Source organism: Argopecten irradians, chromosome 7 (genome assembly GCF_041381155.1).
Source record: "Argopecten irradians isolate NY chromosome 7, Ai_NY, whole genome shotgun sequence".
Classification (NCBI taxonomy): Eukaryota; Metazoa; Mollusca; class Bivalvia; order Pectinida; family Pectinidae; genus Argopecten; species Argopecten irradians.
Genome location: NC_091140.1, coordinates 18,073,217 through 18,087,209, shown reverse-complemented (window position 1 = coordinate 18,087,209; position 13,993 = coordinate 18,073,217). Strand labels below are relative to the sequence as shown.

Sequence of the window (13,993 nt, the reverse complement as noted above, 5' to 3'; positions counted from 1 at the left end):
TGTATTCCCGTGTTTGACATACGTACTAATGTAACTTTTAAAAACCGACATTGTGCAACGTGTCATAATGTACACCATTGGATCTCATGGCGGATGAATATAACGTGTGGAAATCTGTTTTACTTTCAAGATGTACATTTAACATGGTCGTGGAAAGATGACGTGATGCTGAAGATTACAAGTGGACATTGTAACAATAATCTTCTGCCTTCGAAGCATGGATGGTATATTATTGCAATTATATTGCAATACAGGCTGCTGGATACTATGGCCATTTCAATATTTTAACTTCATTGTAGTTTTGTTGTCATTTTAATTAAAACTTAGCTTCTTAACCCATCCCAGCTGAATGTATTAGTATGTATATGTATATCTTTATTGCGCTTATTTGAATAAAGATATTGTTTGAACTAAACTTGAAATAGATATTTCTTGTATATTGATATGGATACATTTATAAGGATGTAATTTATTCTGGCCATGTTTAACCTTAATTAGTTTAATAAATAAGATAACCGTATTTTCGTGTTTCTAAGCATTTCATTGACGTTCATAAACGCTTGCTAGATTTAGAGTTGTTCTAAGAAATACCAGTAAAAAATTGTTGCTTAACCTATATGTATTTATAAAAATCTTTCAAAGTGTATTCATAAATACAGCAAAACTGACTTCTTCCCCTTAACGATCTTACTTTAAATACAGAATCCAGTATCCATGAGGGTGATGACCAATGGCTGGTAAGCAAATATGGACATTTTTTGGTCTGTATCCTATTCATTGAATACTGGATTCAGTACCAATAGCCTTTTAAAACCCGGCAATAATCTTCTATATACATACAGTTATTAGCAATTGAACATGATTAAAATAATATCTGTAACTACAAATTTCAACATTCAAATCTTATATCTGATAATTATGATATGTTAATACTGTTATATATTGTAAACAACAATGCGTATCTAATCTTAAATATCTTAAATATCTTGCTATTGAAATTGAAATTAAAAAGTTTGTAATTCAATATAAAAGGAGGTATGGAGGTTTCTATTTGAGTACTAGTATATGCATTTATGTTTGTTGTATGGTGGGCAGACATCGCAGGTTGATGAGATGTTACCTTAATTCACATGATGAACGAAGAAACAATATCTCATATTATTTTTGAAATTTTATGAATTTGTACTGTAAAATATAATCTTGATGAATCACTTTCCTCTACAGCGTATTTCATAATGAAAATAATTTATGATTATTTTTTATTTTACTTTGATTTTTATTTTGACTTTTCTTTCGGATTATTAATATACTAGCTTTATACAGTGTTTACCTCATTTCGTATTTCATAATACTTACAAGTACTTTACCTTTATGTTTTAGTATACATCATCCTCTGTATTTGTCTTATACAGAGAGTTGTAATTATTTGTACCTATATAATGTATACGTGTAAATCAACATATTTCAAATAAAAATAATCAATATATCCAGTTTGTCGATTTTTGTCGCTTTTTAAATATGTGATGTATGGTGTTATAACTGATATTTATTTATCTTAAATTGTTTCTGGTTTCTGTTGGAATTTATGTGAGTTAAACCTAGGATGACCAGACTATATAACAAATACCTATATATAGCTATAATTTTATTGTCGTTAACAACTTAATGAACCCTTTGTCTCCAGATGTTTCCTGAAGATGAAGGTGATGAAGTCCATAACAGTTGTATTTCCTGTTCGCCTATTCGAACATTTATTGTTCTTCCATTGTTGCTATTCCATTTGTTATCGTTTTGTAATATGCACAGCTCAAACGGACGATGCCAATCCTTTATACATGTAGAAGACTTTCTCAGTAAACCAGAAACTGGAAGTCACAATAACATCAAGTGTTGCGCATTTTTGCCGGATTCAACCTTTGTAGAAAGAGGTCCGTATGGCTACGTTTTGCCCCATCATTGTGTTGTTTCGATATTTTAGAGTAAAAAATAAAAGTGCTCAAATTACCCTAAAATCTAAAATAAACATTAACATTTCCAAAATAAATGCTTAATATCTTAATAACAGTTAATTTAGTGGCGATTTACAGCATAATTTAGGTTGATGCCACTAAAACTGCTGTCGTAGTGATGACATAAGTAAAAACTAAAGTATAAAATGGTAAAAAAATTGGCTCTACTCAAATCGAAGAGAGACACATTTCCAAAATATCCTCCAAAATTGTTTTATTAGCTCCATGTATAACTCCTACATAGAATAGAAGTCTATTTTTCGCCAAAATTTGCAAATGAAAAATCTCGCTACACATATTGATAAACTTAATTAGGATATTTCAAAACTTCCTTGATATAGATAGAAACGAGACATCAAACAGACTGTAACATCAGAGGTGCGGATACTTAATGCAATTTCGGAAGGTCTTTTATATCGTTCCTAAAACAACAAATACGATTATAAGATATGTTTGTGCATTAGTGATAAACTGGTATAAATACAGGCATACATATTACAGTTACATGTTAATTGTACAGAACGCAGAACTTTCTATACGATATGAGCGTTAGGTTAAATGGGGATTTCAAGTCTGCTGGTCCTTCCTTTGATACTGATTTTGAAGGTTATTCCATAATCTGTGAATGGAAAGACAAAAAAATCAGATCACCACAGGGCGGAAACAAATCTTCACTGTGTTGGACTTCCTCCGAGACAGTATTGCGTATATTGTCCTTACGAGCTTAATTATGACCAAGCTCGAAACCTACACTGAAATCACCTTGAGATTCCAATTTGTAAGCCTAAATGAGAGAAGAAAACAGAATATAATCCACAACTGACGAAAAAAACAAAATATATCATATACTATTTCTAAACTATCATAGACCACCAAGCAGCTGGTGAGTCTTTGTATAACTTAGAAGACAGCAAAAATCACGATTTTGACGAAAGGAACCCAAAACAGAAGAAATCGTGGCCGTGATCGCTGATAAAAAACAGCTGAAAATCCAGATCAACCAAAGCAATGACCATAAAAAGAGAACAGTGCACATCTAAGAAAAAAAATATACAGGAATGGATTCACACAGCAGAGGTTGGATTGACTTAAGTAATATCAATGATCATTAAATGTCTACACGGAAAAATAGTCAAACGTATATACCCTGTGGAAGACAAGAATGTCATACCATTACAGATCAGAACGGCGTGCCTGATAAAACTCTTCTAGCAATTAAACGTTCAATAGACAACTGACATCGCACATTTGTTGAACCGTTAGAATAAACTTATCACAAAGGGAGAATATATAATCATGCAAAAACTGAAAAAAAGACTTCATTGAATTCTTTCCTTGCTAAAATACTAGCAGTAATCATCATCATATTTTGGTAGAAACTGTATGACAAACAGGCAAAATTCCGGCATAACATAGCATTAAACCATTTACATACATTGCCAAATGCATCATTGAGGATTCATGGAGTTGCAGATACAAATGTATTCAGTCTTGGTCAAAATGCTACGAGACCCTCAAGTAACAGAAATCAAATTTTACTTGAGGGTTTAAAAACTGTCCACTTTACACAATCATTAAGAAAATATCATGTGGAATATCGGTTATGCGTCTAAATTGATGACATCAACAACAATATAAGTCGCATGTATTGATGACGCCACGCAATTGTCCAGTGTATATAAGCTGTCCTACACCGTCTATGTTATATGTTCTCTTTGTAGCAACCAGGGAACTCGGTTGAGGAGAAAAAGCAGTGCAAAATTATTACGAGTTTGTGATCTCACATTATATACAACGGACAATGCAATTTATCAATCCACGACTAGATAGCCATCTCGTATATCTCATGAAGTACTCCAACCTCTTAGAGGGATTCATTTCTATCTCTCGATAATTTCTGTCATTATGAATAAAACATATAGATATATCATTATGAAAATAATTCGCACGCAAACAGTTATATGATTTAGGCAGTCTTTAGGCATTATGTTTGAGGAACGTTAGTTTTTGTAGTTATTACCTCCATTGTAAAGGCTTTTATCCCCAACAAATTGCTGGTAAACACCATTGTTTCCATGTCTAAAGTTACTCTGTGTAATACACTTAATCGCTTTTTTAATGTTAAATGACATTTTTATGATTAAGATATGTATATACATAGATATTGTTCTCTTTATCATAAATATGATGTAAGGAACGTTTTGGAAGCGGTTAACATGATATCATGTAACAATCGCGTGTTCAGCCCTTATAAATTCTTTCCGATCGGTGGTGACTTGAACGTCGAGTCAGCATACAGGAATTTACAATGCTTAATCGAAAAGTATGGTTTCAATCCTTTAAACACTGGAACTTTTGTGTGTGTAGCAATCCGAAACTCGTATGATAACTACGGTATGACAATCAGAGACCTGATTGATATTGCGGCCATATTTCTGACACCAGAAATTAGTACAGGCTGCAGTGATACAGAGATTTACGTCTCCGATCAGGTGAGACTTTTGCTAAAGTGATAGATGTGATAAATGTTTCCAAAATAAAAATAAATAACAAGTACAAACATCTCTGTGTAAGTATAGGTTCAAGGCCCACTTCTTTTCCGAAACAAAAAAGAAAATGTTCTAAAAACAAAAATAACATATGAAAATTTATATCAATGGCCTAGGATGGGATAACAACACCAAATGAATGCAGGATTCCTTGTGTAATTAATATATGTTAACAGTAGATAGTAATTTCGCTGTTTTGCCGTTTGGCGCAGTAAAAGTGGTGATTATGACGGCAACGGAAAACATAAGATTCGCTGAGAAAGTTAAAATTTCAGTTATTGTAATTTAAACTGTTCAGCAGATGATAATTAGTGTAGAGTATAAATCTCGTTTTATTTTTAAACTACGGTCTACTACAGCAGGACTAAAACAAATATTGCTGATCAATCTTAACTTCTATGATGTACTTGGTTTTTATAAATGTCAGAATATAAATTGAGTCAGGTAAATGATATATTGTCCATTGCATTTTAATGAGAAGTATATAATGCTTTGTTTGCCGAAGATACTTCATATATATATAACTTTTTAAAAAGTACAAAAACAGTTTGTATACCGAATAACCACCAAAACATTGAAATATAGGTGTAGTATGCTTTCCTTGGTCTTATCGGCGTAACAAATCAATTAAAACAAATGAAGTTTCATATGAACGTCGTTATAATCTGGTGACAATACGCGTGAATTTTCCGAAAGGTGGCATATCACATTTTCAAAGAATAATACTACATTTTTCATATCGATCAAATAATTTAAGGAAAAAGTCTTTCCTCAGTTTAGTTTATTAATATAATGCGGTAAATAATTCAATTGATAACAAAATGATAGACATGTTGACAGGTTGTTTATAGACATGATGAACTAGTTTATTCTTATTGTTTCCTCTCCCTCTAAATTAATGCATGATTAATTAATAGAACACTGACTCTTTTATCATAAGCGTAAAAATCTTGGCAGTATACTGCAAATGCACATATTTATTCGATAACCAGTGCACAACAAATCTGACCTTATTATTTTTTATAAAATAAGTAATTATGTACTATGTAGAAGGCCCCTGCCTTCTATGTCAGCTCTAGACTGTGACAGACTTTGCCTAGATACATATAGTGAGAGATTGCCTGGCTCCGATTTCTCGAAACAGACTTAAGTCAAAACTTTAGTTTTCTCCTTATGCAACTTATATGAAAACTTCAGACTTAAGTCAGTTTTGGACTTCAGTTTTTCCAAGATATTGGGGCCAGGTTAGTAAGTAACCCGTTTCAATCTCTTTACCTCGAGGTAGAATTGTTTCTTTTACCATGGGCTGCTTTGGTGTTTTGTCCTCTCATGTCATGTCCATATGTTCATTGTATACATCTTTTCTCCTCTATCAGATTGGATGTCAGACTCTGCACTGCCCTGTTGACATGGAACCAGTGAGGGGGTCGTGTATTCCAATTGAATACCAAATTAAAGGACTAATGCTGGATCTCCTTTTTGAGACAAACGTCACCATGATGTATAACCTGCTTAAAGAGCTTGCTAACGTCGTACTCAACACGTTATATAAAAAGTTTAACAACTCGCTCTTATATCAAAGAATGAAATGTGGCCTATGGTCGCAATATAGCAGGGCTATCAGAGGCTATCATGGGGACACGATGGAACCTTGTTCACTGATTCAATTTCGGTGTTTGACCAGGGAACAAACATACAGAACAGCAACTTCATTTGAGTTCATTTTCAAATATATAAGACCTGCCTTTTTGAGCTTGCGTTCACGTTTGAGGTAGTGAAATTCTTGGAAGTTGAAATCATAGTAGTTATCGTCAGCGAATGGTTCAATCCCGGATCCATTCCTAAACACACGCACGTGCGGAACTTCTTCGCTAACAGATGGGAATGCTGTAACACTGCAAATACATTCACGCCTTCTTCTGGGGCACCCTAAGGACAAAACAATGCATGGAAATAAACCAGTTATAAAAATTTCTATTTGCTCGGGACTGACACTATATAACCTAACCAACCAAAAAGGAAATTTATGAGATCATAATTCTCCTATAACTTCCGTTGGTGTAGTGATATGTTAAAAACATGTATTGTGACGTCATTCTGAACGACGTCATGACGTAATGACCTACTTGCGTGCTACCGGAATGAAAACCCCGAATTGTTCTGTTATTCGCAACAATATTTGTAGTTATGATTTTAAATGTTGAATAACCTAAAGATGGAACATTTTGATTAAAATGTTGGAAGTGTGCTGATGGTTTTGTTTATTTCCATGGACTTATTTTTACCGCGAGTGACGTCGGGAGTTCTTATGACGTCGGAGGAACGTATGACGTCAAAAGAAGAGGTTCCACTGACGGGAGCAGCGAGGAAAAATAACAGAGAGTGGAAATATAACGCGCGTTATTCAATTTGTCTGCAATTCTGGGAAAATTATAGGACCATGAATTCAATAAGAAGACAATTTAATTCTTAAATCATAAATAGTTAATATCTAGACGTAACCGTTGATATAATGATGAAATGCCAGAAAAATGGACTTGACAAACCTTGGCAAGATCCTGTTCGGAGCAGTAGCCTTTCGAAATAAAACTCTCTTCGTATGGCGGGATGATTTCAGAAGGGTCTACAAAGAAACCGGTAATGAGCATGCCCGCGTCGTACTTCCGGACCTCAGGTGTATAGGTTATCCGGATACCGGAAGAGTCCACAATTCCTAATAACATGAAAACATCATATCGTACGTACAAACATTTGTATGAAATGTTTGTGGTTTTATAAACTATGGGGTGCAATAAAGTATACATTATAGAGTTTACTTTATCTATAAAAATATACGAGTTATGTGCCCTATTTTTCATACACACGAATCAAGAAGAGCTTTTGATATGTTATTCACCACCAAGAGTTATCAACATTTTGAGAATTACAGTACATTGAATGCACTGGTTTTAATTTTACATGTACAAATAAGGGCTGAAAATGATTTTTGACAGTTTTGATAAAAATCCTTACATTAACGTCTTGCAGTGCAGTGCGATTAGTACACGCGGTCAGACCATGAAGCCAAATTGTTGTCTACAATTTCATTTTAACAATTTTACAGTAATTCTAGTAATTGTTAAGTGATTCCTGCCAGTATGTTTCCATCTAAACATACATAAATCATAAAACTATAAATTTTACAGTGCATAACAGTGTTCTAACTAACGTTTATAAAGCATCGTATATGTTTGTCTGTCCATTTAAATGATTTTCAGAGCTTTATCTTTAAAGTTGCTTAACTTCAAAGAGTTGTCTATCAACATGATGTAAAGAAACCATAATATTTACATTTTCACTTCGCTCCGCCTCAATGAAACTAGTAAACTCCGATCACTTCATTTCCCAATGAAGATGCTTGGTCACGCGCTGACCTCTGACCGGCGTGAGAATACATTTTGACATTGTTTACATTTTAAACCTAGTTTTACGCCGCTTCAGTTTTGAATGAACTTTCTGGGATGTGGCCTATCGCTGTACATTTAGAAACACAGACAGAAATGTTTGATAAAGTGATATAAGAAATTGTTAGTAATATGATATTACAGATATTTTACACGTATTTTGAAGAAATGATGACTTAGGCTCAAGCCCCGGAAAAGGCTACTGAGCGCAGCGATGTTCATCACTCATCGAAGTAGGCATAATCGAACGCAAATAGTTAGGATAATGTGTACAATATATAGATCTATATGTGAAACGGTGACATACATGTAAGCTTAGAAAATAGAAACGATAGATGCCATAAAAATACGCTCAAATACCAAACAGGCTGATTTCAGTGACATAAGCCTAACGAAACGATTCTGCGAGTGTCAAAACCCACGGCATTCGAGGGTCGTTGGAAACCACCAACATTTCAAATCAATGTTTCTCTACTTACTTTATACAGAATTTTAATCCTAAAACTCCAGTAGACAGAGAAGTTATCACATTTCAAGAATAAACACACAAGTCTTCCAGTGATCTGCGACTAAATCCCACATTTTAACACGTTTTATTGAGCCCCTGAAGCATGGTTCTTGGACTGCATCGCATACCATAGACACAGGGGTTAGATTTCACAACAGGTTTAGTTAATAAACATTTAACTGCCAGCTACAAAAAATTACCAGGCGGAAATACAACATTCAGGTACATTCCACAACAATCGCAATTGATTTTTAAAAGATTTGATTATGTTTAGATACCAACTATTCAGCATTTTCACCACAATCGTCATTTTCTTCAAAACCGGACTCCTGCTAAATCGAGCAACCGGATTACACGTTGACTGCACTGCTAGTACTGCGCAGTATTTTTTTATTTGAAGCTACATGATCATGTTTTTATGATAAAATTTTAAGCCATTAATTCTTGTACATAAAAACAATATTTCAAAATCGCCGTTTTTAATTGTAACAACGCGCAAAGAATGAAGTTATTTTCGGAACTACATTTTATGTTGCCTTGGTGACGAAAAGAACTGACTGGCGGCTGTTCCGTACCTGTACATACATGTACGATAACTGCTACAATGTTGCAAATTGTATAATAATCTTATACCGAATACATATAATTTGACTTTTTTTCAAAAGCGGGATATTTAAATTGGTTAACGTAAATATAAGGATTGATTATCAATTTTGTTGCTTGCATTGACTGATGAAGAAGTTAATCTCGTGCAAATGTTACATGAACTGCTTCGCAGTTCACTTCATTTGCACGAGATTAACTTTCTTCATCAGTCAATGCAAGCAACAAAATTGACAATCAATCCTTAAATGAGTACCACATGAAGTTAGCATTTTGTCTCGACGTTCAGAATTCATGATATTTCGTTATTGTCTACTATCCACAATTCCCAACAACAACAAAATTGCACAAGTATTATCACCTGCTCAAACAATATACAAACATAGAAAGACCTTTCATAAGTATCTGGATTATAAAGAAGGAAGAACTTATCGACGCTTAATTTGTAACCTATTGAAAACCTAAATGTAAATAGTACAATCAATGAATATATGTATGCGTTACCCGATATATTAGTCTGATTGTTATAACGAGTCTCCAAAATAAAGAATCGAGGATCTCGGTCTGTTCCTAAAGACATGCCAACATCTGGAGGGTAATAAAAAGCCTACAAAAATGTTAGAAATATAGTGAATATATCTATGAATACATTTACAAATTGTGAACTTAATTCAACTACGTATAAGTTCTTTCAGAAAACGTTAAATAATAAGATATATTACGGATCTTAAATTATTTCCCCCTTTTTTTAGATTTTATGAAATAATTTTGATAATATTACATTTTTTGAGTATTTTACATAAATGTATGTATCATTAAACTGAAAACATTGAAATTATTAATAACATAACTGTATGACTTTACCCCTGCGAGATGGTATTCATGACATCATGAATATTCATGAATATTTCAAGAATATTAGCAGAATTTGGTTCATGAAAAAAAATTCATGAATACTCATCAAATGACTCTCATGAACTATTCATGACGTTTTATGAATCCATGAAACATTCATGATTGTTCATGATCAATGTGTCAAGAATTAGTCATGAATGTTCATGATTTCATGAATAAAAGAGATCCATGAACGTTCATGAATTCGTAAATGAAAGGATTCATGAATGTTCATGAAATATTTTTTTCTAAATTATTCATGAAGTTTTAAGAATTGCATGAAATTATTCATGAATAATTGAAGAATATTCATGAATTTTATTCATGAATAAATAAAATTCATGATTAATTTATGAATTATTCAAGAATGTTCATGAATTATTCATCAACGTCTCGCAGGGGTAACTTTGTTTTCTGACATCACGTCATTGTTTATAGCAATTAATATCCTGCGCGACATAGCCGATACAGACCGTGTATCCTGTATCAAATACTGCGTGTATCCGTTTATCAAATACTGCGTTTTTGACAGATTCAGCGCTTCATAGAAAAAGTTCTGATATTTTTTTTTAAATACTTACAGTTCAAAATATAAACATAGGGTATATTATACCATACAAACTTTACTATTTATATATATAAACATAGGGTATATTACATCATACAGACTTTACTATTTATGTATATAAACATAGGGTATATTACATCATACAGACTTTACTATTTATGTATATAAACATAGGGTATATTACATCATACAGACTTTACTATTTATGTATATAAACATAGGGTATATTACATCATACAGACTTTACTATTTATGTATATAAACATAGGGTATATTACATCATACAGACTTTACTATTTATGTATATAAACATAGGGTATATTATATCATACAGACTTTACTATTTATGTATATAAACATATGGTATATTACATCATACAGACTTTACTTTTTATGTATATAAACATAGGGTATATTACATCATACAGACTTTACTATTTATGTATATAAACATAGGGTATATTACATCATACAGACTTTACTATTTATGTATATAAACATAGGGTATATTATATCATACAGACTTTACTATTTATGCATTAAAGATTTGCTAACGTCAATTCTTTGAATCAATACTCCAGTTTAAGAGAAACTTTATTTACAGTTAGTTTTCATAATTTTGTGTTTAAATCACACACTGATGTCTGGTGTAAATGTCTTTTTTTCATACGAAAACAACTATTTCAATAATATCTCCTACTACACGATTTTAAATGAGTGCTTCTAGTCATTTGACGTTGGAAAGAGATCTAGACGTTCTCTGTAAACTATATAACAAACGCTTTACATAACGGACGGAATCAGTATGTATTTAGTGTAAATCAATGTGTGCATTTTGCAAAAATGCCCTCTTGATCATGCATTTCAACATGAAGTTACGACGGGGTCTTACATTAGATACCTAAACTTTACATCCTATGATGTTTTAGCAGTTACACAAATAACTAACATAACAGATGATCTCATACATCAAACTGTAATGCTAACTTATTTGATTATGTCATTATGCATGCAAATACTTTTCAGACACCAATAATTACATAACATGACATACATTGTATTTACAATGTAGAGCACATTCATACTCTGATCCCTCAGAGTCTCAATTTCGTTAGTATAGTATCGCCACTACTGCTCCATCTGTTCACGACGAATATTTCTATTCAAGAAATGATATCAAACCTTCAAACCACAAAAAAGCACATATGAATATTTCATGTTTTAAGGTGTGTACATGTATTTATAATATAAAGTACACGGGATCTCCCAGAGGACTCGCTGGAGGTCCACAGTCAAATGTAAGTATCATCGATTCTCAAACAGAAATACAATTCGAAGTCAGTTTGAAAGTTCACATATGTCATCCACGAAGCTATGATGTGACTTCACCCGGTGGCGTAGGAAGATGAAATGTAATGGGGGGGGGGGGGGGGGGGGGGGGGGCAAAAGGTCCTCAATATTTCGTAACAACCCCCCCCCTCGGGCGCCCCGCACCCACAGAAGGTAATTGATATACTTTTTCATATATTATTACATATAATCCTTATACATTTCTATAAACAGTGGTGTCGCTAACAGGAAATTATTGAATACGCAAATAAAGGGTATCCCCTGGGAAATATTATGATAAAGAACGACTGAGATGAGTTTTACGATGAATTTGATGAATTTGTGAGTACCGAAGGCGTGAGATTTTGTTGTTTGGGGGGTCCGGGGGTCTCCCCCTAGAAAAAATATTACGATTTGGAATGGCTGAGATGAGTTTTACAATGTATTTTGCTGATTTTAAAGCGATCTTCACACGGAATTTTTTTCGATTTAAAGTTACCTGCATTTAGAAATGATAATTGTGAGTTCGTCATATCATACCGTATTCACACCCATCGGCACATTGTTGTGTAACTCAAAGTAATAATGACATATAAACAAATGTATTCTTTTAAGAAGCATTTTTTTAAATAGTATAATCCTTTGATGGACATTTTTAGTCTAGTTCGTGTGTATTGAATTTTCATTATCAAAGGTTTTTTTTTTTTAAACGTTTAAATGTGCTTGAACGTTTTAGGAAACGCGCCGGCGCAGCGGAAAATTTTCTAAAATAAGTACTAAAATGTGCATGAGGGACCCTTTTTTCTTTCCAAATGTGCATTTTAAGAACATTTCACTCGGCGAAAATGGGGGGGGGGGGCATAAAGACATGTTTGCCCCCCCCCCCGTCACTCGGGAAACGTCCGGGGGGGGGGGGGGGGGCGATCGAGTTTTCAAGAGATTCAAGAAAAACTATTTATTTAAACATCCGAGCAGATATTGTAATAGGAATTAAAACATCATACATGTTGAGATGCATTACATATACAAGGCATCACCGCCCGGCGATTTTTTTGGAGATTGAATGGACCGCACAGATTTCCTTGAATGGTCCGTCCTCGGAAAACGAATGGTTGAGGGAGTCAATCAATGTTGTGAAGAGGAATACAGACGCTAAGATCACAAGGCCCAAGGAAATCCCAATTACCATGAAGAAGAACTCTTTTCGACTGATCTGAAAGGAAAAGGTGTACCTACATTAGCAAGCATTCCTTACTGTTACTTAGACGTGTGTGAAGTAGATAAATGGTGGTAGAAGGTTGAGGTAATGGTGGGGATTGTAATTTGATTATGGGGGTTAGTCAGGATATGGGATAATAATTCAATTTTGCTTGTTACGAGCATTTTCATTGGCTTAAAAATTTACTTTATCAGCCCATAAAGGAAAAAAAAGGCGTCGCCGTTTGTGACGTTGCTTCTGATTGGCTGACATGACGGTGTAATGATTTAATAGACAAAAGAGTCCCAAAATGAAATTTGAATATTGAAGAGATTGTCTTTAGTGAATTGAATTATAAGGATTAATTCGAATATATTTTTTATGTTATGGAGATATAACACAAAAATCTGAGTGTACTCTCATCATAAACTGCTTCGCAGTATATTTAGAGTACACTCAGATTTTTGTGTTATATCTCCATAACATAAAAAATATATTCAAGTTAACCCTTTAATAAATGAAGGGTTTATGAAGATTTCTATCTGTAGTCAGAAACGTTTACCTGGCGCTGTTCCCAGTTCGCCCCAAATTTCTGCCGCCGATAACTTTCTACAATCGAGTTCCATCCCTGTCAATGATTAAAGGATTTGTGCAGTCAAAAATGATAATTTCAGTTTATGGTGGAAATGGCTTTCTTAGCACGTGTAGAAACCTTTCCGTGTCGCACGCGACCGGAATAACCTGTAAGCCGTCGATATCGAGATCAAATTTTCTTACCACCCGATTATGCATATTTTCTAGCTCTAAACCGTGTGACGTCAGTCCGTGGCTTATAGCTGTACTATAACTGATGATGTGCTATCACTTATATCGACGGTCACAGAAAAAGACG

The 13,993-nt window shown here is 33.7% G+C and overlaps 1 protein-coding gene across 1 annotated transcript; it reads right to left on the bottom strand.

The window, feature by feature from the left end:
* Positions 1-4,331: 4,331 nt before the first annotated feature.
* Positions 4,332-10,353, bottom strand: LOC138327749 (DBH-like monooxygenase protein 1). The gene is made up of 3 exons (XM_069274090.1): positions 9,617-10,353; positions 7,105-7,271; positions 4,332-6,487 (listed from the first exon to the last, which is right to left on the bottom strand). The coding sequence occupies exons 1-3, from the start codon at positions 9,690-9,692 to the stop codon at positions 6,284-6,286; spliced, it is 447 nt and encodes a 148-aa protein (XP_069130191.1). The 5' UTR covers positions 9,693-10,353; the 3' UTR covers positions 4,332-6,283.
* Positions 10,354-13,993: the final 3,640 nt, after the last annotated feature.

What these genes read in the sequence shown, in the direction of transcription:
- LOC138327749 (XM_069274090.1), bottom strand. Translation starts at nt 9,692, where the DNA reads ATGTCTTTAGGAACAGACCGAGATCCTCGATTCTTTATTTTGGAGACT. An exon ending in CAATCAGACTAATATATCGG is followed by an intron (nt 7,272 to 9,616) that starts GTAACGCATACA and finishes TCATGTTATTAG; the next exon opens with GAATTGTGGACTCTTCCGGT. An exon ending in CCGAACAGGATCTTGCCAAG is followed by an intron (nt 6,488 to 7,104) that starts GTTTGTCAAGTC and finishes TTTTGTCCTTAG; the next exon opens with GGTGCCCCAGAAGAAGGCGT.